Source organism: Pteronotus mesoamericanus, unplaced genomic scaffold, assembly GCF_021234165.1.
Source record: "Pteronotus mesoamericanus isolate MK-2021 breed Mesoamerican mustached bat unplaced genomic scaffold, CSHL_Meso_final contig_2, whole genome shotgun sequence".
Taxonomy (NCBI): domain Eukaryota; kingdom Metazoa; phylum Chordata; class Mammalia; order Chiroptera; family Mormoopidae; genus Pteronotus; species Pteronotus mesoamericanus.
Window position 1 is genome coordinate 17,252,885 of NW_026555084.1, and position 23,607 is coordinate 17,276,491.

At 45.5% G+C, this 23,607-nt stretch overlaps 1 protein-coding gene and 1 pseudogene across 1 annotated transcript in view; one reads left to right on the top strand and one right to left on the bottom strand.

The window, feature by feature from the left end:
* The window catches only part of DPYSL3 (dihydropyrimidinase like 3), a 58,846-nt gene that overhangs the window by 15,370 nt on the left and 19,869 nt on the right, over positions 1-23,607 (top strand). The window contains exons 2-5 of the mRNA XM_054568223.1: positions 13,951-14,039; positions 18,193-18,377; positions 20,851-21,015; positions 23,018-23,079. Of these exons, the coding sequence (XP_054424198.1) occupies positions 13,951-14,039; positions 18,193-18,377; positions 20,851-21,015; positions 23,018-23,079 (501 nt within the window). The remainder of the gene's footprint in view (positions 1-13,950; positions 14,040-18,192; positions 18,378-20,850; positions 21,016-23,017; positions 23,080-23,607) is intronic.
* On the bottom strand, positions 575-995 carry LOC129066571 (40S ribosomal protein S23-like; annotated as a pseudogene).

Below are 23,607 nucleotides of genomic sequence, written 5' to 3' on the forward strand. Positions count from 1 at the left end.
GCTGATGTTCCATCCACCGAGCCACACCAGCCAGGGCTGGGTTCTGATCAGTTTTAAGTGGAGCGTAAATTGCATCTATTTCAAGGGTTCATTTCCTTCAAAGTCGGCCTGACCTCTTGAAGTCCTTGTTCTTACACCATCTGTAGTTTTCTCCGTCAATATAACTTGGAGAAGTTTGGGGCCCAAGAGTGAAAAATGGCCACTGCTTTGATAACTACCCATCTAGCAAATGAAAGCAGAGCTGTGGGTATGCAGGTTTCTAGGCAGAGAGACGGCTGTGACCAAGAGAACCAGTGCTCACCATTCTCTGCTTCTTGTGTGAAGGAAGAGCCAGGAAAAAGAGTGATCTTCCCCATCCCCGCTGCCCCCCATACTCCATCTTAGGAAGTGTGTTTGAGCTCTGATAAGAAGGTAGTTAAAGACAGAGAAAAGAAAAGTTAAATTACTTTTTTAGGGATAGAGGAGACAGTGGGCAGGCATCCAGGTGAAAGGAAGTGAGCTGAGAAGATTTGGATCCAGTTTGGGGGGGGGCGGGGCATATGAAAATTTAGTGCTATGTTTTTGCCATCAGAACTTATGATCCTGGTCTTTCCTTCTCGCCTTTGTCTAAGGCCAAAAGAGAGACATTGGTTACGTGGACAACGTTAAAGCAGACTCCAGGTATGTCACCAATAGCATGACCTTTTATGACCAAAGTTAACAACTAGAACTTCGTCATTTTCCTCAATAAAATTCAAACACCCATCGCTGGGTACAAAGGCTGTGATTTTTTATTCATTTTTTTTTTTGACATTCTTGATCATCTGGACCCTGGCACACTTCCTCATGGCAGAATTTAGCTTTTTCCTTTTGTATGGGAAGTGCCTCCAAAAGGGTTGGCCTTCAGGGCTGTGCCCAGTTGGGCTTCTTTTTTTGTACTGTTTATCATGCCATTTGTGATCTCGTCCGCGGCTCTGGAGCTTCCTGGCACTGCAAAGGCCATGACGCTTGCGCATCCCGCCAGGGGCACCACGTGCCTGACTGAGCAAAAGAGCATGTGCCTTCAACTCTTAAAGAAGTGCACATTTATTGAACAGCTACTATGCATCAGAATCTCGGCTTAATACTCATGTCAGTCCTTTGGGGCAGATGAAAGTTCTCTCACTTTCCAGCCAGGACTGTGGCTCCAGAACACCCTCTTTTTCACCATTTCATCAGGCTGCTCTGGCACTTCAGTTTTGTGGACACAAAGTGAGCGTTGAGGCCTGGACAGACTGGGACAGTCTCCTGTACAGACCAGCCTCTAGTGCCCGGACTCCAGAGCAGAGCAAACTGGGGAACATCTCTGGTCTTTGAGACGGGCCCTCCCTCCCACGCTGTCTCTGCCAGGGCTCTCTCCGGGGCAACCTGATGTGAGTTACAACGTTGCAGCTGTATGTTCTCTTAAATGCATCCACCACGGGCCAGTTTTAGGAAGTTGCATAAGCCACTGGTTTGTGTGCTTCTAGCCACAATCCCCAGGCAGCCCCCGCCAATTTTAAAAGTATAAGGTCGGACTTGGAGAAGAATCCCTGTGGCCGCCACAAATAGATGGGGAATAATTGCCTGTCATTTGAAGGTGCCGCTCACACATTCCAAGCCCAGAGCCCGCATTCCTCCGCTGGGAATTGCATTTTGGCTGTCTTTCAGGGTTAGTGAAAGAGTTTCTTGTTTCTAAGAAGCAATGGGGTGGGAATTCACTAGGCTTCCCTGTCATTCTAAAGGCTCAGTCAAAGCCAGCTGCCAGTCAGCGGTGATCAAAGAGGAGAAACGCTTCTAAAAGAGGGAAGTGGGCGCCATACATTGGCCTGCTGCCCAGAAAGGCTAAGTGCCTTGCTCAGGGTCACAGAGTTATAACCAGCATCCAGGGCTCTTGACTCCCATTCTGGGGGCTTTTCTACGATCCTCTGTTACCTTACAGTTGATGTAGCGATTCTCAGTGTGACATTAACTGAAGTTCATCCATGAATATCTGACTATTCTTCTAAATCACAGGCCCCAACTTCTATCTGCTGCGTGGTTGTGTGGTTGACTAGCACATTTAAATTACTATTCACAGTCTTGTCCCTCAACTTTGTTACTCTCCTTTCTGTTCTCCATTTTTATTATTGGGTTCTTCCTGCCATCCTGCCTCGAAACTTCAGTCAATTTTGACACACCACTTTCCGTTATTCCCTTTTTTTAAAAAATCACCTTAAGAGATAACGAGAGCGGGAGCATGCGCTCGCGTGAGGGAGATCAATATGTCGTTCCACTTATTTATGCATTCATGAGTTGCTTCTTGTAGGTGCCTTGACTGATGATCGAACCTACAACCTTGGTGTATCTGGACAATGCTCTAACCAGCTGAGCTACCTGGCCAGGGCTTCCATTCCCTTTCAGTTGCTAAGTTGATTTCCAGCCTTCTCTGCAGTATGCATACATTTTCTGGTCCATATTCTTAGACTACAGCAATCATTCTTTTTCCTTTCTATAGTTTTTTTATTAAATCTCTCTGAAAAATAATCAAATGTCATATGTGTTGTGCGCCTGGTGAAATGATGTAAATGAGTAAACAGAGGAGAAAGAGGAAAAGAATTCAGTTCCTCCTACCTCCTTCCCCTGCTTCCCTTCCTCCTACCATGCCCAGTGTTACTAATTTGGTGGACATCCTTCCAGATCTTTCTCTTCCTCGCACAAAAACATAATAAACATGTTTATATAGAGTATTTTTGTTTGTTTTTGCAAGAAGAAAAGCATATTTTGCACTTATTTTAGATCTTCTGTTCAAGATGCCTATTGAACTTGTTTACAAAGTATCTGCATAATGTGCACGTAATAATAATAATAATAATAATAATAATAGTGTGGCTATATTGCAGTTTATGAAATCATGTCCCATGGCTGGCTATCCAGGGTCTGGGCTGGATAGTTCCTGCTTTTCTCCCCAGGTGCGCTCTGCGCCGTTCTCTGCCCTGCTCCTTTTCCCGAACCTGCCTTGGGCGCCTGTTGGGCTGGGAAGCTGGAGAAAGGGTGCGCAATCAAGGCAGGGCCTTTTCCCCGATTCCCCTCTGCTGGGGCCCCGTGGAGCGGCTGCCTGCCTGCACCGACGGTCACAGCTTCTCTCACACAGACCTCTCTGCACAGCTGCCCTCTTCGCTGCCCCCCACCTCCTTCAGGCCTGGGGATGCTGGTGACGCTCTACTGTTGGTCCCTGGATGCTGCACATCCATTTAATTTTCCTAAACACTGTCCGCCCTTTGTTAAGTGATCCCTTTGCTACAGTCTCCTCAGTAACCCAGTTTGAGTGTCCCATCCATATGTTTCCTGGCGCTGTAAGTGATAAAGGTTGTTTCTTTTTTTCCTGCCACTTGCTGTTACTCTGACTAGTTCCTTCCTTAATTTCCAGCATGGCCATTCTGTCAGCTTAATTTTTCTTTTTACTCTGGGATTGTATTCCACGCATTTTCCCAAAGTCCTTCCAGAGCTCCCAGGACTCAGAATAAAGGTCAGACCCGCGGGCCAGCCGTCTCCTGCGTCCTCCCCCCATTCCAGGACCCTAAGCACGGGGGACCCTGCACAGCTCCATAATTCCCCCCGGCAGGCATTTCCTGCACTGGTTCAGTTGGTTCTCCCAGTACCTGGGCACATGATGTTGGACCATGAGCGGAACTCCCTGACCTTCCACATCTTCATCAACTCAGTGGGGGTAAGAACAACATAAAAGTTATAGCATTTGATTAAGGGCTGAATGAACAATATGTACAGAAGGCTCCTAAGCGTTTCTGGCACGTAAGAAGTATGCAGTGCGTGCTCGTTAGGAATTACTGTTCCCCGACTCTGCTTAGAATTGCCTTTGGCTGCACCTGCATGTCCAGATCAGCCATTTCCTGATACCCACCCCCTCTTTGTTGAGTGCACAGTACAGCAAGCTCCCATGTCCTCTTCCTTACTCCCCCCACCGCAGTTTCCCGTTATTAACAGTGCATTGGCGTGGTACGTTTGTTAACAACGGATGGACCATTATTGATACACTGTCAGCAATAGTCCACAGTTCTATAGCAACGTTCACTGTTCTTGCCGTACAGTTCTGTGGGTTTTGACACAGCCATGCTGCCATGTATGTTAGGGAACAGTTCCACTGTCCCGGAAACCCTCCGTGCCCCACCTGATCCCCTGTCACCCCTCCCCCGCCCCCTCCCCAAACCGCTGATTGTTTACGCTGTGTCTATTGTTTTACCCTTTCTTCTTCTTTTTTACTGGCTTATTTTTTAAAAAATTTTTAAAATATATTTTATTGATTATGCTGTGAGAGTTGTCCCAATTTTCCCCCTTTTGGCCCCCCACCAGAGCCCCTCATTCTCTCCAGCAATCCCCCCTCTTAGTTCAGGTCCCTGGGTCGTGCATGTAAGTTCTTTGGCTTCTCCATTTCCTACATAGTTCTTAACCGCCCCTCCCCCATTTCTATTCTGTACCTACCCATTTGTGCTTCTTAATCTCTGCAGTTATTCCCCATTTTCCCGTTCCCCCTCCCAACTGATAACCCTCCAAATGATCTCCGTATCTATGATTCTGTTTCTGTTCTGCTTGTTTTTCTTAGTTCCTTTTTTTTAGACTCAGTTATTGATAGTTGTGAATTTATTGCCATTTTAATGTTCACAGGTTTGATTTTTTTTTTTTTTAAGTAAGTCCCTTTAACATTTCATATAATAAGGGCTCGGTTTTGCTTTACCTTATCTGGGAAGCACTTTATCTGCCCGTCAATTCTAAATGATAGCTTTGCTGGAGAGAGTAATCTAGTACCCTTTCTTTTTTTATTTCACATTATTATTTGTGCTCATGGCTTACTTTTCCTACTGTTTCATCGCCGCTTCTCCATAAACCTCACATATAACTTCACAGCCAGCAGTCACACAGGTGCTTGTTTCAGGAATGAATTATTAAACCTGCTTATCCCTGGAATCAAGGCCCAGGTTGAAATTTGAGGCCCTCCTGCCTGCCGACGCAGGCATTTGGCTTTGGCATGGGCACGGGGACTCGGACACAGGATCCCATTGGGGCGAAGCGGGAGCCCAGCTGGCTAGTCTGTGTGTGTGCAGAGAACGCGTACCCATTGAGTGTGGACCGGAGGCCTAAAAAGGAACAGTGCAGAAGAAAACAAAAAAGTCATAAAGCACAAAACTATCATATAAATCCAGACCAAAGACAGACATGAATGAGTTCTCAAAAGCACTGACTTTTCATTCATCTGTGCTCTGCTTTGCACTTGGATGCTGAGCCACACGTTTCTCAGGCAGTTTAGTTACAACGGTGATAGCTAACTTCTGTTTGCACTGCGATTTGGGTTTGCCTTTAACTATGCATCTATATAATAAGAGCAATCAAATAGAGATGGTAGCATAGTAGAGTATTAGGAGCAGTAGTGATATTTATAATGCTTCCAACTTATGGACCCCTTTCTAAGCGTCTGAGCCTGCAGCATGACATTTAATTCTCACAATAACGCCTTGAGGTTGACATAGTGATCTGCACTTTACAGCTACATAAACGGGCCTCTTAGAGCTACACCTTCACTCAGCAGAGGAAACAGAGGCCCAGAGACACACCAAGTCATGTGCCTAAAATCACACAAATTAAGTAGTGGCGGAGACACACAGCTTCCCAACCCCTGGGCTACTAGCTAACTTCTGAGTGGCTCTCAGATGCTCTCCGGGCTGGTTTCCATCCCAGGCAGCATCCTGTCTGCCTCCTCTCCCAAAAGCCCAGCGAAAAACGTGCCGCATTTCTTCTAAACCACATCTGCTACGCCCTATTTTCTGATTAGGCATGTTTGCTTCTACACTCTACCGCCCCCACCCTGCCTCTCCCTCAGCAGCCCCAGCCTCTGGCCCAGAGATCCTTCATGATTCCCCATAGTCCCCTCTGGCTGCTGTGCTGCCCAGGACCTGGCAGGTCCCCGTGGCTCTGTGTTGGGCCTTTTTTTTGCTTCCGACAGGTCCATGGCAACCCACATTGGCCCACGTCAGTTTGTGCTCTACAGGGGTGGTGTTTCTGCTGTCTCATTAGATCATTTTCGGTGGTTCTGGAAGAGCACATTCAATTCCATTGAATCATGTGGGCAGTCTTGTCCCTTTGCTAATTCTTTGACAAACCTGAGCAGCTCAAGGAAAAAGTCTCAGTGTAGTGCCAGTCTGCCTTAAGTGACTCCCCAACACTTGGTAACCTTCCTTTTTAACAAGGGTAGCAGATCTGAGCTCAGCTGTTAGAACCCTTTTGAAGGCAGCAAGAATATAGCCAAAACTTAGTAATGTTTTTATTCCTAGATTTAATGTCTATTTTTGGTAAGTGATACTGGCTTAGGATTTATGGGAGGTAGAGAGTGTTTCCTTTTAAAAGACATTTATTTAAGCTTGATACTAAGTCAATAACAGTACAGTGTGTACCAGGATATGTCAAGTATCATGAAAACAGTGTACAAGGGACTGAGGTCTGGGCTTTGCGGGCCCAGTCGCCAGGCCCGGGGAGAAGGGAAAGGCTTTCTGGCTCCTGCTGGGCGGCGCTGGGTCGTCCCTCCCCTCGCCACCGTCCCCTTCCCAGGTCCCCGCCTGGTTATCCGCTGGTGCTGATCCCTGCCTGGTCCCCGGCTAAGGGTGGGGAGACTATTATCGGGCCGGGATTAAGGAGCCATCGCAGCCCATCCCCCCACTGCAGTCTGACCCAGGGCAGGCCACGTAACTTGGCTGGCCCTTAGATAATCGCATCTCTAGAATGGTGAACATGAAGTTCTGGGGAGAGAAGAATGCACGTAGCTAACTTGGATGTTCTGGTTGAGAACACTGAGCAGCCTCCCCGTTCTGTCATATGGCCTTCAGCTACTGCTTCCGGGGCTTTCTGCTTTTCCTACCCCTGCCGTCTGTCCCTGCAGAGCCAAACCAAACAGGATCGAGTGAACAAAGCTTGGTATGAATTCTGCTTAGGGGGCTGTGTTTTGAAGGGAGCGCCCAGGTTGGCACACTTTGATGGCCGTAGTGTTTGGATGATGAGGGCAAGGAAGAATATGTTTGAGATTTGTCTGTAGCAGTTGAGAAATTCGGAATAGCTAACCAACCCTGCCAAACTATGCCCTGTTTCAATTAAGGCTCAGAGCCAGGAAACTGCATTGCTCTTCAAGATGTGTTTTTTCTCGGGACCTTTCTCCTTCTCTCTGTGTCAGTGGCGTGTTTGTCCCTGAGGGTCCTAGAAACAGACCTGTGCCTTGGGCAGGGAGTGCGCCCTGCGAGCCAGCGGGTTTAGGACCTCTCCACCCACTCTGCATTCCAGCAAGTAGATTGTTATCTCCTAATGGAGGCTCATTTCGGAGGAATGACCTGGAGGTGCCCTGGGAACTTTCCGGGATTGGGGGGGGCGTGGGGGGGGGGGCTGGCTAAAAGGAGAAGTCTGGCCGACCTTGGCTGCTGGTGGCAGGAGCTGAGAACAGTTGCGGAGGGTTGGCTGGGGACTGGCGTCTCTGGAATTCCCTTTATGGCAAGGTCTCCAGATTCTGATGAACAGAATGTTAGTTCAGTTCTTCTTGAGCGTTTGTGAGAGGAGAGGTTGCAGTGGCCACTTACAATCGTAAGGAATAGTAACAATGATGGGGGCTCACACGCATTAAGCATTTATAGCGTGTCAAGCAGAGCTTAGCGCCCCCCTTACAGAGAGTACCCCCCGTAACCCTAACAAGCACCCTGGGAGCGAGGTATCATTGTCCCCATTTCACAGATGGTACAACTGAAGCCCAGAGAGAGAATGTCACTTGTCCAAACACAGATAGTATTAGTGTTAGAATTGTGTTAGAATTTAAACTCATGTCTCATCCAGGGATCGTATGAAACAGCAGAATGGGATCTCTGATCTCCTAAGGGCCTGTTCGGTACCTTGTTCTGAATATCATTTTAAGTCCAGCTGGACTATCTCAGAAAACCTGTCTCTCTCTTGTTTAAATGAGGCTGCTTTGGGGAAGAAAAACAAGATTTCATCCATGTAGTCTATCCATCCTGCTGTATTCTTGAGAGTGGAAGTGCTTTTAGGGAGTCCAAATTAATTACCCAGAAGGGACTTTATCTTACATAGCCGCCAGCACCTTCCTCTGAAATTTAAAAGGATCTTGAGTTCCCACGGAGGGTCAGACTCGGTGTTCTGTGATTGGAGCACAAATAACAAAATATTTGATTTTGGAAGGTTCACTCTCCCTTTTACATGCTCTTTTTTTCCTTCCTAGGATTCTAGTTTTACTTGGAGCCGCTGGAATGTCTGCAGAGTGTGGGACAGAGGAGCTCTAAGTACTGCTCGCAGGCTGGCTTTATCGGTGGGGGAGGCCCGCTGAGGGCCCTGGCTCTCTGGGGGCGTAGTCTCACCACCTCAGACAGGTGGAGGTGATGATTTCAGTTCTGTCAATTGAAGACTAGATGAGGAGAATGCAAATGGGAACCAACATCTCCAACAGGCTTGAGTTCAAGATTCTGTGCTTTCATTTTCTACTCTCCTTAGAATTGCAGCCATTCTTAACAACCTCCCTTGTGAACGAAGAGATTATTTCCTCCTAACTTCCCTCCCCTCCACTCTCCCTCCATCCCTGCCTCCTTTGCTTCCTCTCTCTCTCCTCTCCCTCTTTCTCACAAACTTCTAATTTCTTTTTTTTTTAGAGTGGCTTGTCTTAATTATTATTATGCCCTGGTGAGGGAAAAAAGATTGGACTTCATCACTTCATCAGACTTCAAGGACCTGTGCTACCCTGGATTGTAAATCAGGTCCCTTTATGAGCTACCCTGACACATTCAGGCCACAAGGGCCAGGTTTCCCTCCCTGGTTTTATAAGCAAAGGCGGAAAATTCCTGGATTCCTGGTTACCGACCGCAGAGCGCCAGTCAGCACTTTCAGCGCTGGAACAGTCAGATTCAGTGTTAAACAGAGAAGAGTCCTGTCAAAAAGGGCCTCGTGTCAGCCCTGGCCAGGTGGCTTATTTAGTTGCAGTGTCGTTTCAGTGTCGTTTCTTACACCGCAAGAGCGCAGTTTTGATTCCCCGTCAAGGCACCTCCCGAGGTTGCAGGTTTGATCCCTGGCCGGGGGTTGAGGAGCACACAGCGGGCAACTGACCAATGTTTCCCTCTCACATCAGCGTTTCTCTCTCACTCACTCCTTCCCTTCTTTCCCCCTTCCTCTCTTTCTGAAATCAATAAAAAAAAAATGCTTGGATGAGGATTAAAAATAATTTTAAAAAAAGAAAAGAAAGGGCCACTTGTTGTAGATTTAAGGGCAACTGGTACAGTGGCTTCGGATGGAAACCGGGGTGGTCCCATGAGTTAGGAGACCTGAATTTGCTTCCAACTGAAACTGATCGACTCTGTCAAACAGAGAAAGTCACTCACCTCTTTGTGGTTATCTCCCCACTTGGAAAATGGGAACAATCAATGCTTTTCAACATTCTTCTTAAGGCTTTTAAAAAATCTGGGGTACTGTAAATAATATGAATGGACTAAATATAAGTAATATGTAGAAGTGTTTACTTGCGTGCTATATATTTTATATATGTGTATACAGTCAGACACACACGCACTTTTCCCCTCATTTATACCTGGAAGCTCCTCTGAGTGATGAGGTAGCTATCATTTCCCACTCCTAGCTAATAAAACACCCTGGGGTTCTGAGGGGTTAAGTCCTAACTCGCGATCACACACCTAGTTAAATGGCCTGTCTGGTTCTCCCAGTAGCGGGAGAACCCGGCTGCACCCACACTTACCAGCGGGTGTGCCTGGCACTCCTGTGGCCTACAGGACCTTGCCACACTCAGCACTAGGTGACATGCAGGGCCTGCGGCAGGGAGAGTCCTCGGCTGATTGCGTCAGGCTCTGAGTAGCTTCATTTTGCTTTCCCGATGCCCTCCAGATTATCCCGGTGCGCTCTAGCAATGCCAACACCCCTTCCATGTCTCATCACATGAGAAACATTGGTAGGCTCCACACTAGACCATTTTATCTCTTTGGGCATCAGCTCATGGATGCACGGCAACTTTAGCTGCTGGGAACAGAAGGTGAAGAGGCTCCGAAGCCATGTGTACCTGTCCTTTCTACCATCATCCAGGTTTTAGATGTCAGATTTGTTTGTCTTGTTGGGTTTTGACCCCAGCATGGGTTCCTCTATGACGCTGATCCAGGAATTCACAGCCCAGCATGTTCTGTAACAGGTGAGGTTTGGTTTTAGGTGGCTCAAGAGTGGTCTGTAGTTACACATTCTTCCATGACATGCCCAAGACTTGCTTTTCAGGCTCTTCTGGGTCTGATGACAGTTTGCCTGGGCTGCCCTTTTTCCATCTCATGTGCATGGAAAGAGTTAAAATTAATAAGGCAGTGTTGTTAAGCACTTTAATAAAAGTTAGGGGGACAAGCTGAGGATTCCATGGGCAGCCTTTCTTGGCGTTCTGTGAGTTGAGATTTTGGTATCTTTGTTTAGATCCCTGATTATTGGGCCAAAGAAGGTTTATTTAATTATCATTTGAAGAGTTTCCAATGACTCCATCTCAGTGGTGTTAATTCCACTTAGATCAGCTCTTACTAATGCCCAATGTATAGTGGGCCTGAGATAGCTCTTGCCCCCAGCTGACATCTGACACTTGTTGAAGGAAGTGAGGACCATGCCAGTGGCTTAGGGCTGGATGTCCTTAAGCAGAAGGATGGTCATATTTCATAGCTGGTCTCAGTTCAGACAGTAACTGGCTCCCTTCCAAAAACCAGCTTACTTCAGCTCTTTGCTAGAAAGATAAAAGAATATTAGAAAAGCACTGAGCTATGAGAGGTACCTCATACATGGCTGGCCAAAAAGTTCATCTGGTCTGTTCCATATGATGGCTCTAGTAGCACTTAGTTGTCTTGAACTCCATTCGAAACAATTTCAGTAAATTGTATTGTGACAGCCGTGACATCAGCATGCATTAAAAAAGACATCAAAATTGGTGAATTTTTGTATAGCCACTTTAATATTAAAGATGGAAGAAAATAAGCAACATTTTTCAGCATATTATGCTTTATTGTTTCAAGAAAGGTAAAAACGCAACTGAAATGCAAAAAAATGGTATGTGCAGTGTATGGAGAAAGTGCTGTGACTGCTCCGATGTGTCCACAGTGGTTTGCACAGGTTTGTGCTGGAGATTTCTCACTGGACGATGCTCCACAGGTAGACAGTTGAAGGTGATAATGATCAAATCGATACTTTAGCTGAGAACAATCAACATTTTACCATGTGGGAGAGAGCCGACATACAATATCCAGATCAATACAGTTATTGGTGAAAATGAAAAATGTGTCTCTTAGTTTGTGGAAAAAACTCAGTAGAGTTTTGGTCCACCCAATATTATTTATTACGAAGCTCCTGCTGAAGGTACTCCTGTCCCCACCTAGACACAGAACTGTGCCTGGGACAGTGGCTTTTTGCTCCTGGCCTGTGACTTGGTCCTGGGCTGGCTGACGGCTCCATAAGAGCTGGGAATGGAGCTTATAAAATACAGGTGTCCAGAGCAGGGCACAGGAGTCTGTTTTCCTAGTTCGGAAGCATAGCCCCAGGACTGCCTGCTACAGATTTCCGGCCACCGTTAAAACAGTAGGTCACAATAGCCTTCAAGGTTTTTTCTTAATGCTTCTTGAAGTCTAATTTTTTGGCCACTTCACATAATTTTCTGACGCAGATGGCCTCCTGTCATACCGATATAATACAGCTTCCTGTGTCCCACCCTTCATTCATTCATTTCATTAATATTTAATAGCTATCAAGGATGGGCTGCAAGAACTAATAAAAGAATTAAAGACACATGGCTTCAAAACCAGAAGAGTCTTTGGTCAAGTCAGGAAACAATTGAACAATAAACTAGTTCTCGAGAACATTGTAATTGTTTGAACTAAATTACAATGGCAGCAGGTAGAATTTGCTAGAAAGTCAGGTAATGCGTCCTAGGGGAGAAACCCTTTGACTGGAGGCTGGATAAAGGGGAGGATGGTTGTTCAACACCAAGTAAACATGAGAAAGCAAAGAGAACGTCTTTGCAAAGGCTTAGTGGCCCGAGAGCACAGTACGTGACAAGAACTGCACGTTTCTTAGCTTTATCTCTGTGCAAAATATGAGGCAGTACGTCATAGAAGGGAGGGTGGACACATGACTGAGGCTGGCTCCCGAGGGGCTCGGGGGTCAGACGTGCTGGGAATTTGTATGTGGCCTTGTTAGTGCATCTCCTTGCCACATACATAGGTTCTTCCTAAGCGCCTCATTGGTCTGCATCCGTTCACAGTCCTCTCCCTCCCCTGACGATAGGGCATGATGAAATCTCTTGTTCTCGTGCAATATCTGGGAAGCAGGAGAAACAGAATGGTAATTTGCCTCATCCCTCATGGGTCCCGAGTTTTAATTCTCATTGTCTGGCCATGTTCACTTTTATTTCTGAAGCCAGAAGTCAGCATCTGTGTGGGGCTTCCTTCCCCATAAAACCTATGTCCCCTTTGAGAGCCAGTGCCCACCCCGCCAGCTGCAGTCCATACCACTTTCCTTCTTGATGTTTTTCAGGTTTTCAAAGAAACAGAACTCACTTCTACCTCAGGGCTTCTGCACATTCTGTTCCATCTGCCTGTGGTTCCTCATTACCACCCCCATCTAAGTTAATCTTCCCTAAAAGGCCTTGTCCAGCCCCTATTTACACAAGCTCTGCTCCCCTATATTTTGGGACACTTAATGCACTTTTACATTTTGTTTGTTTTGTTGAGTTTCTTTTTTCTTTATTGCCAGACTTCCCCTTTAAGACCATGAAAGTATGACTCATTCACAACTGTGCCCTTACCACCTATTTAGTAATAAATATTAAGTAATTATTTGCTGAATGAGTGGATGGATGGATGAATGGTTGGATGGATGGATGGATGGATGGAGTCCTTAAGTTGAAATCTTAAAAAAATCCACCCTGCTATTCCTTTTTTCTTGCTCTAGTCCACTCAGCCAGCCTCCTAAGAATTCCCTTCTCCCCCCTGCACCTAACGAAGCTTCATCCATCCCTCAGGCCGCAGTCTAAACTCCATTTATTTAATGAAATCTGTGAAAGCTAACACTGATTTATCTCTCATGACTTACATATAAAATATATGTTTATATTTTGTTAATAACCTTGGAGTCTATGTGCATTTTTCCAGTTGGCTTACTTATCCAAACTGCATCTAAATTGTAATTTTTAATGACTTTTCTTATTTTTTTCTTATAAAAGAGAAAGCAATTTTTAATAATAAAAGCAATAAAGAGATTACATTTCAGAAGATGTGAGAAATACTGAGTATAATGAAGCAAATATAAGTCCTGCATAATTTTTCACCCTGAATTAAATACTATAGATATTTTATCTCTTTTTCCCATCGAGTGGTTTTCTTGTACATTCTACAACTTAATGTGCATGTATGCATACCTATATAAGTATCCTGAATTTTAAGTATAACATGACTACCATGACATTGTACAGACTTTTACAGGCTCTTTCATAGCCTGATCTAAGTTCTATTTTTGAGAAGGACTATGGAGTGTCAACAGAATACCAGGCTGGGAGCTGGGCACCGAGGTATATGTTATCACACTTTAAATATTGAGTGCTTACTGATGCAAAGAGATAGTAGAAAGAGTGTCCTCCCTCAGGCAGCTGTTTCTGAATCTCTCTGATAGGTTGCTAAAGCAAGAGGTGAAACTCCAGAAAAATCTGAACAAGAGGAAAGCGAGAAAGACTGGATCCCTAACAAATACACCCCATTCAGCTACTGAGTGCACAGAACACACAGGCGTCTTCAGGAAATGTGTTCTCGCTGGACCTCAGGGGCAGTGCGTTGCGAAAACCTTGGCAGACCACTCTTCCCTGCGAGCTGAGCTGTAAGACTGACTTGTGTTCTCTTTTTCTTCTAGAGTGACCGTCTTCTTATCAAGGGAGGCAGAATCGTCAACGATGATCAGTCCTTTTATGCTGACATTTACATGGAAGATGGCTTAATAAAGTACGTATGTGGACCCCTTCTCTTTAGCTTTTTGTACTTAGTCTCCTCTGCAGAAAGAAGCTGGCTACTATTTTGCCTACTAAACTGATGGTTCCCTGTGTTTCATTTCTTCTTCCCCTTGAAAATGAGTCTTTATTTTCACCCTTCAGTCTGGATATACATGATTTTTCAAAAGTGGGAGCCAGACTTGGTTCCCTTGGATTACATGAGTGAAGTGACAGATCTGAATTTAAGCCATCAACTGACGCTGAGGGCCCCTTGGCGCAAGCTGCCTTGATGGGCGTTCTCTGCGTCTTGGGGAAGTGGAAGATGTGACCATTGCCCTTAAGGATGCTGAAAAATGTGCACAAATGATAGCATCCAAAAATAGGTACCACAGGAGCTCAAGTGAGGACAAGTAATTGAGAAGTGTCCAAAGGAAGGTTTTGGGGTGGAGAGGTCGTTTAAACTGAACCTTGACTTAGGTAAGACTTAGACGAGCAGAGCACAGGCAGAGCATATATTTTGGGGGAGATTTCCAAATAGCTACTTTAGGAATGTATAATTACTTTACAAAATGGTTTGCTACTGGATGCCTGTTAGCAAACAGCCAGGTAACCTTTCTGTGCAGGTTCCTTACCTAGTGACTTTTAAGAAAGCATTTTATATACACGTAGCCTTTCATCGTGTAAAGCATGATACATCCCCCCAGTGATAGGATATTGCATAAAACAGAAGTATTCAGTTCATCCTATTAGCCATCCCTGACCTCGTTCATTTTTATATTTATAGTTTTCCATTTCATTGGCTAGATTCTGGTTACAGGGGACCTCTTACTTATCTTTGAAAACTTGGCTTAGATAGAACTTTTTGTAGGAACATCCCTTATCAGCTCACAAGTCTAAGTTAGCTTCCCCTCCTGCAAGCTTTCAAAACATCTTGTGCTTTTATCAATTGTCGCCAATTCTGACACGTTTAGGCCTCCTTGAGAGCAAGGACCTTGTGTTCATCCCCGTATCCCTTACACTTGATTTAATACTTAGCACATAGAGCACTTGGCACTTTTATAAGTGCTACCTTTTATTAAGTATGTGGTACATGTCAGGCACTGTTAAATGGTTTTATGCCTTATCTAAGCTGCCAGCAATCCTATGAAGGAAGTATCATTATTACTCTCTTCTCGGATGAGGAGAAAGAAGAACAGAGAAAGTAAATAACTTGCTAACGATCAACACATTAATCAGATACATTGAATGAATGAGTGAACAAATGCAAGATATTGGTGTTTAGTTGCCTTGCCAATTTCTATCAATACTTTTTCATATTAGAAGTAGAAGAATGGAAATACTAGGCACGCTAACCAATATAAAATAATAATTTTGTCAAAATATGTCATGATTGATTTTATATTTTTTATTACTAAAAATTATTGTATGTAGTTTGCTCTCTTTGGAGGTAGTGAATTCCCTCATTTAGGGATTCAGAGATGGAAAAAATAATTTAGTACCTAATGTTTCTTCCTTATATGATGCTCATGACAGGCATCAATAATGGATCACAGAACTTTTCATATTTGAGTCTTAAATAGAGGCTCAATCCATCTTTACACACTGATTCAGGCATCTAATACTAGAGTTGAGTACGCAAAATGAATTCTTTTTGCCACCTCTATTAGGTCGGACTAGAGGCCACTTGCCAAAGATATTATAGAAGGAATTTAACCATCAGATATGTGCATTAGTGGTGGTGATAAGGTTGGATAAACAGGATCTTCGTCCCTTCCTGAAATTTCCTATGTCTCTAACAACATTCTTAACAGAGCATAAAATCAGAAATACACATGGTTCTTGACTTACGGTAGTTTGACTTAGGATATTTTTAGAGTTGTGTGAAAGTGATGCACCTTCAGTAGAAACCATACTTCAAATTTTTAATTTTGATCCTTTCCTGGGCTAGTGATAGGTGGTACAGTACTCTCTTATGATACTAAGATGCTTTTGCCCAACTCTGTAGGCTAATCTAAGCGTTCTTCGCAAGGTAGGCTAGCCTAAGCTATGATGTTCAATAAGTTAGGTGTCTTAAATACATTTTCACCTTACGATATTTTCAATGTATGATGGGTTTATTGGGACTTATAACCCCACCATAAATTTGAGAGCATCTGTTTTTCCTCCGTTACATAGTTGCTTGCCTGTGAATATTTATGGGGTGCCTGCTATGTGCAAGGCAGTTGTCTAAGTCCCTGGGCACATGCTATGGGACCCAAATCACCATGTCATCATGCTCTTTTCCCCGAGGGACTTACAGATTTTTAGGGAATAATCTGTGTGAGTGTGTGTCTGTGTGTGTATGCAAAGAACATATGTAACATTACCAGATAGTATCAGGATCAAATATTAAATTAGTAGAATGGTGAGATTCAGAGGGAGAGGGCTATGTGGGAATAGTGTGGTTATTAATTACAATAGCTGATATTTATTGACTTCTTATGTATCTAACAGTATTCTTTAGGCTTAATACAATAACATTTAATCTCCACAACAACACTACGGAGTAGCCTTTATTGTATTTTTACAGATGAAGGAATTGAGACCTGGTGAGGTTAAGTAACTTGGCCAAGGCCATAAAGCTAGTAACTAGCAAAGCCAAGTTTGGGCATCTAGACGCCCCATATCCAGAGCCGATCTACAACTCTTGTTAGATCTGGCTGTCACTAGAAACATGACTAAGGAGGAGAGATGGAAGCTGAGCCTTCTAGGATCATTGTGAAGTTGATTAGCTGAGTGGAGGGAAAGGGGAGGCATTTCTGTTTCAGACTTGACGCTATACTAGTTGTCAGAGTGGTGGAAATACACACATACCCATATACACACACACACAGCAGCCAGGCAGTTCTTCCTGCCCTTGGTTCTCGGTTTCCCTCAGAGGACACTCAGTGAAGGGGAAAAAGTAGGAGCACATTGGACCAGTATGTGGACTAGACAGGGGTTGCAACCAGAGCCTGTAATTCTTCCACAGTGGGTTTTGAATTGTGGTGGCTCTGGAATTGCCTGGTGGTGATTTGGTGAAGTTGAACTCCTAGAGATGTTAGAAATACTTCAGTGGCAAAACTAAGATTTTGGCAGGCCAGTGGTGGACCTCTAGTGCCCCAAGGGACTTTCTTGCTTGGCTGGCTAGGAGCAAAGAGGAAGCATTCATGCTACTGGCATTGGATCTTATGTGTCCCCAAGGTAGGAGATATTTAATGACAATGTAGGGGCTTATGAATTATAGCTCTACCTGGAATCCATATTGGACAGCTTTAACTGGCCAGTTAAGTCAAGGGTGTGAAATCACATATAATTTGAGCAACATGAGATGGTCTATGAGGTGGCATTGTCCCAGAAGTAGTTGTGTTTGTCCCTAGCCTTGTGTCGTGTGCCTTTGATACTCATCAGCTTCCTCCCTACCCAAGTCCCCCTCTCTTCCTCGCTGGGATGCTCTGAAGCTCCCTGGGTGAAGGCATGTTGGGTGGAGGTTGTCATAATCATCTTCCTTGGCTTGGAGCTTCTACTGAAATTCCAAGCCCACCAAAGCAGCTGTGGCCGGCCATGTACATCTGTAACTTCCTCCCTTTGCACCTGTCTTCATGTGTGGCTGACAGATACATGATCGGGGAAGGGTGGAACTGGGAGTGAAAACTGAGGTGCAAAAGGACCCAGGCAGAGTCCTCTTTTGTGAGGAGCCCAGATGAGCCCACTTAGAGGACAGCTAAGTTCACATGCCTGTTCTTCAAATGATTCGTTACCTCCTGCAATCTCTCCCACTCTTTCAATCCCCTTTCAAATGCTGCTCCTCACCCTTAACTCAAATAACAAAATGAAAGGAATTTAACAAACACTGTACTTTCATAAATTCATTTCACACCCTCTATTCCAGACAGTCCCAAGCCCCTGGCGTCACACTACTAAACCAGGACACAGGTTTCCACCAAACAGCATATTGGGTTGTTTTGCGTCTATATAAAAACTGGGTTTTGTATGTATACCTCTCTTTATTTGTTTCTAGATGGCTAAGCTTGTGAACCACTTGCAAAGACTATTTTGATAAAGAGGTACAGTGTTTAAAACTCTTAGAATACTGTTCGTCTTCCAAGTCACTCCTTTAAATCGCCAGTTGTTTCACTGTCTTACAGGCAAATTGGAGACAATCTGATTGTCCCTGGAGGCGTGAAGACCATCGAGGCCAACGGGAAGATGGTGATCCCCGGAGGCATCGATGTCCACACTCACTTCCAGATGCCCTACAAGGGGATGACCACCGTGGATGACTTCTTCCAAGGGACAAAGGCCGCCTTGGCTGGCGGCACCACCATGATCAGTAAGTCCCCCCCAAATGACACATCCCTGGTCCCAAGTGTTAGGAATGAGTTAACCACTGGGCTCGCTGACGGTGACTTGTGCCCTTCCCTTGAGACAGTTTGTAGACCTGCCACCTGATGGGCCTTGGTCAGAGCAGGCTGGAGCGAGGAGGCTGGCAGCTCAGTGTCGCTGCAGAGAAGGGCCGCCCGAGGCTCAGGACCAGGCAGGCACCGTCTCCCCCGTCTGCCTTACCTCCAGGGGCTGGCGTGCAGCGAGGAGAATCCGGAAGGACTGCCTCGGGGCCCGTCACTGGGGAAAGCGGACTGAACAAGTTGTGGATAGTAGACAAAAAGTTATTTCAGAACGCCCAGTTTGGGTGTCGGGCAGGAGGGGGCAGAGAACATAGCAGAGCATGCGAGTGGCACTAAGTAGCATCCCAGAGAGAATGACAAAGGAGACTTGAAGTTCTGGAGACACGAATGGCCTTTGGTGGCATTTAGTGTTATCTGGTCTGTGCTGTATTTTGACCACTTCAGACTAGGCAAGCAAGCTGTGTCTGAGGTTTCCTTTTTTTTTTTTTTTTTATTTCTTTTCCTTTTTCTGGTAACTGTTGCAATTCCAAAGAAACCTAGGGAGTTGCTTGCCACTGGATTACTGAATGGAATGTATCCAAGGGCAGTCCTTCCTATCTCAAGGGAATCCCAGTGGATTGGGTCCCCTCCCAGCCCCCGCCCCAACTTGGTCACCAAGCGCACTGTTTATTTTAACATCATATATGTCCACCTGAGGAAAGAAAACAGCCAAAGCCATAGAATCATTCATTTTCTTTCTGACGGGAGCCCTAGCAGGCTTCAGCTTCAGCTAGTGGGGTGTGGAAGCCCAGGAAAATTGCATCGAGGCCATAAAAGTTGCAATTTAAGGAGACCAAAGCTCTTTCCAGCCAAAAGGGAAGAAGCCATCTGACTTCTCAGCAGCCGCCTGCCCGCGAAGGCCCTGGTGTGAGTCCAGACATCAGTAATGTAGCTCCGTGCGTTTGCTTTCCGATAAGTGCACTTAGGCTGCTGCGATAGAGGACTGAGGAAGTGAGTGATCTTGGCTTGGCCTCCTGCCCTCTGGGCATGGAGTTGAACTCGTCAGCTTTCTGGAGATGTGTACGTTGCTTAGTCTTCTGCATGAGAGAAGGAGCAGGAGAAAAGTCAGATTTGCAAGTGTCGAGGGGGAAAAGTATATGGAGAACCACACACATGTGTATGTCCTTTGTGGATAATTTGAAAACCCTGGGTGTGCAAAAGAAAAAGAAAACTTACAAATCCCTATCGCAATTGCAGTTTGCCTGTATAGTTTTCCTCTTTCACAAAAGTAGGATCAAGGTAGATATACTGTGTTTTAGCCTCCCATTTTCATGAAATGATATTGTCATAGATGTCTTTCCATTCATTTATTTTTATTCTACTCCAACACATATAACGGGTGCCAAATCATCTGTTTTATGAAGGTATCAGAATTTATGTATTTTACTAAACTTCCCTATTGTTAAATATTAAGGTGGTTTCCAGTTTTCCCTTATGTATATATGAAATAATCTGGACTGACAGAGATCTTTAGAACCCAGATTTTGCACACAGCGTCGTTTATTTCCTTCAGAATAATTCTTAGGCACAGGAATCATTGAGTTAGGATACGAAAAAATGTCAAGGGTTTTTGATATCTATTTTTATTATTGTTTTTAGGAAAGTTGTACCAATTCCCACTTTTTCTCTACTGCCCATGTGAACTATGAGTGTGGCACTTTTACCTTATCCTCACCAACTGTGAATGTTATTATTTAAAAAAAATATTATTCATGGGTGCAGGTATTGCAGGTAGATTTGGCCTCAAATATTGAGGTAGATTTGGGCCTCAAAGAAACCAGATACTTGACAAAGAATTTACACAGATATGAGGTCTATGGGCCTAGTGTCAAGTTTGTTTAACTGACACCGGCTCTTTGCTATGGCAGTAAGCATGGAGATGTCACTCTTGTGCCCAGACATAACTTTAAAATCCCTTCTCCACCCTTACAAGGGAGTTGGACTTATGTCTTCTAGTGACTTCCTGCAGTCCTGGTAATGATGGTGCCTCGTATCCCCACATTGCTCGCTAACATTAATTGAGCACTTGCTATGTGCCAGCCACCAGGGGAAGCACTTTAGAGCATTTTCCCATCTCCTTGTATAACAACCTTAGAAGGAAGGCACTATGACATCCTATCTCCCACCTGCCTTGGGACTCATTTTAAGGATGAGAAAAATGAGGTTATAGGGAGGCTAGTATTTGGCCCAAGGTCACATAGTTACATGACAGTTAAATCATCAGCAGCTCTTTCCAAGGCTGATTCCATGCTCATGAAATAGAGGTTTTGTGGTCATGGCTAGGCAAGCAGGAGCAGGCCTGTGCGAGGAGGAATGAAGGCTGGGTCAGTGAGTCACCCGTCCGGGGTCTCTGTCACACAGTTGACCACGTGGTGCCCGAGCCTGAGTCCAGCCTGACAGAGGCCTATGAGAAGTGGCGAGAGTGGGCCGATGGGAAGAGCTGTTGTGACTATGCCTTGCATGTGGACATCACCCACTGGAACGACAGTGTGAAGCAGGAGGTCCAGAACCTCATCAAGGACAAAGGTGAGCCTAATCGTACCTTCCTCCCTTCCCCCTTTTCTTCCCTGTCGCCCATCCATCCCACACGGTTCATTCATTGGTGTCCTTTCTCCTTGCTTGGAGCCCGGAACCTCAAGCATGAGTGCTGGGTGATAGGGGTACCGCTACACTTTATTCCATCTCTCTTGCTCCTCACGGGGTCTCCCCGAGGTGGGTGTTGTTATTCCCATTTGGCAGATGGAGACGCTGAGGCTCAGAATGCGTGACCCAGGATCACAGAGCTTGTGAGCAGTAGATCTCCCCGCAGCCTGCGCCCTTTGCCCCCATGCAGTGCTGCTCATGTGACAGAGGAAGACGCTGAGGTCACAAGAAGTTAACATCATACATAAGGTCACACAGCCACTTGAGAAGAGATTCGGAATTTTTAATCTCCATCTTTTTTACTCCAAAGATCAGACCCATGACTATGATGTATCAACAGCATCCCCAGAAAAGCTGAGACATTTCTGGGAGCAAAGATTGTTTGTACTCAGACTAGGGGCTTAGGCATGAACCCATGTCCGTATTGTATGTGCGCACGCACGTGTGCTCTCAGTGAGTGCATGGTTTAAGTTCCCACTGTCCTCTTAGCCTCTTCTCTACTTCTTCCTACATATTGATTGCCAGGTATTTCACACACATGCACCGTTCCCCCCAACCCCATACAGACATGTGACATGCCCAGGGACTTAGGAAAGTATAAGAAATGGCCTCTGCTGAGCATACGGGGCAGAAGGGGACAGGCCACTGGACAAGGCCCCATGATGCAACACAGTTATTGAACAAACAGTCTTCATACAAAGACCAGACGTGCCATGCGAGAGTGTGTTTTGCGTCAGAGGGGAGAGAATAATCCTGCAGAGGACAAGTTTTCCTTTCCCTTCCCTCCTCACCCCACAAGCTCTGCCCCGATCCTTCCTGATTCAGAAGGAGGGGTTATCCCCCTTCTTTCTTGTGTCTCCTTTCACACTGGCCATCTGAACTGGGGTAGAAAATTGAACGGCTTTAAAGCCCACTTCCCTTCCAAAGGGCCTGGGTCATTCTGCAGATGACACAGAGGCCGAGGGGAGGGCAGTGTTGGGAAAAACTGCCCTGAGCTGAACCACTCGGGATAGGGAAGCTCTCAGATTACAACCCACTTTTGTCCTGGAACACTGTGGGCTGAGAGGGCCCTGAGGGTTGGAGACCAAAATTACCCTCTTTTTTTTATTTCAAAATGACTCTCTGGCCCTAGTCCCGCCTATTTCTGTACATTACTATATTAATAGTTGATTTGGGGTACAAAATTAAATAAATGGCTTTTTTTTAATAACCCCTACAACTTAGATATTTAAGCGCAAGGGAACCCTTGACTTCTGCCCAGTAGCCCTATTAGTTCTCCAAGGACAGGATCCTTTGAGATTCAACCCTGCACAGGTCCCATGTAGAGCAGGCACTCATTAAAGACGAAATAAACCATCCCCAGGAGATCCATTCGTGGAGACCAAATATGTGCCAGGGCTGGTGCTAAGAGCTCGGTGTGTGTTTCATTTAATGTTTCCAACAATCTTATAAAGCAGGGCACTACCATTTTTCCATTTTACAGATGAAGACACTGAGGATAAGAGTCAGGGGTTCCAAGCTCCGTGGACTGGTGGGTGGTGCAGCCCCCAGCGTGTGAACACAGCCAGCATGCTAGAGTGATTCTCTGGGATTCACCTTCTGCCTGAAGCAATAATGAATCTGTTCACCCTGTGGGTTGGGGAGTGTTGGGTGGGGGGCAAGAAAGAGGTGCAGAAGAAGAGACCATTCTCTGTGACATGACGTCAGAACTGTTGCTTTTCCAGGGTGAGAAGGGAACAGGAAAATGTTTTTGGAGAACGGGAAGCATCTGCTTTGCATTGGATGGGAGCCTGTAATGTCCTCGGGCCCATGGGAGTGGGAATAGAGGACGGGGAGTGGTCGTAGTATTCTGTCTTCTCCCTACCCACTCTTCTCTCTCTTGCAGGGGTTAACTCCTTCATGGTTTACATGGCCTATAAGGATTTGTATCAAGTGTCCAACACAGAGGTAATGACCCATTGCTGTGTGGCTTGGTGTATCTGGATGGGTTTCCTATTGTGTGCTGATGACCTTGGCTTCTTGAACCTGACTCACTGCGGGCACTGTGGGAGACGACCAGGCCAGATTGCTTCACGAAGCCCTGGCAGTTTACACTACGTTGTAAATTAGGTAACAGGCAGGGTGCCCACGGCAGGGCAGACAGGGAGCTAGACTTTCCATGGGCAGAGGCTTTCTGAAAAGGACAAGAGGAAGGGTGTGCCTACATCATCCTCTACCAAACCAACCCCAGCCCCCGGTGAGCTCAGGGAACACAGGAGGTGCTCAGCCCTGCAGGAGTAAGGAGAGCCTTCTGCTCTTTGGGGTAATTGTCCCAGTTTGCCTCAGACTCTCCTTAAGAAATCCATGAAATGTTTTTGAGGTGAATCTAAAGTTTTCAGAGGAAATGCGAGAATTTAATTCCCGTACATTTTGGTGAAAAGGTCAAGGGAAGTCTATCTGGAGAGGGTGAGAGGCAGGGGTGCCAGCTCTTGCGTC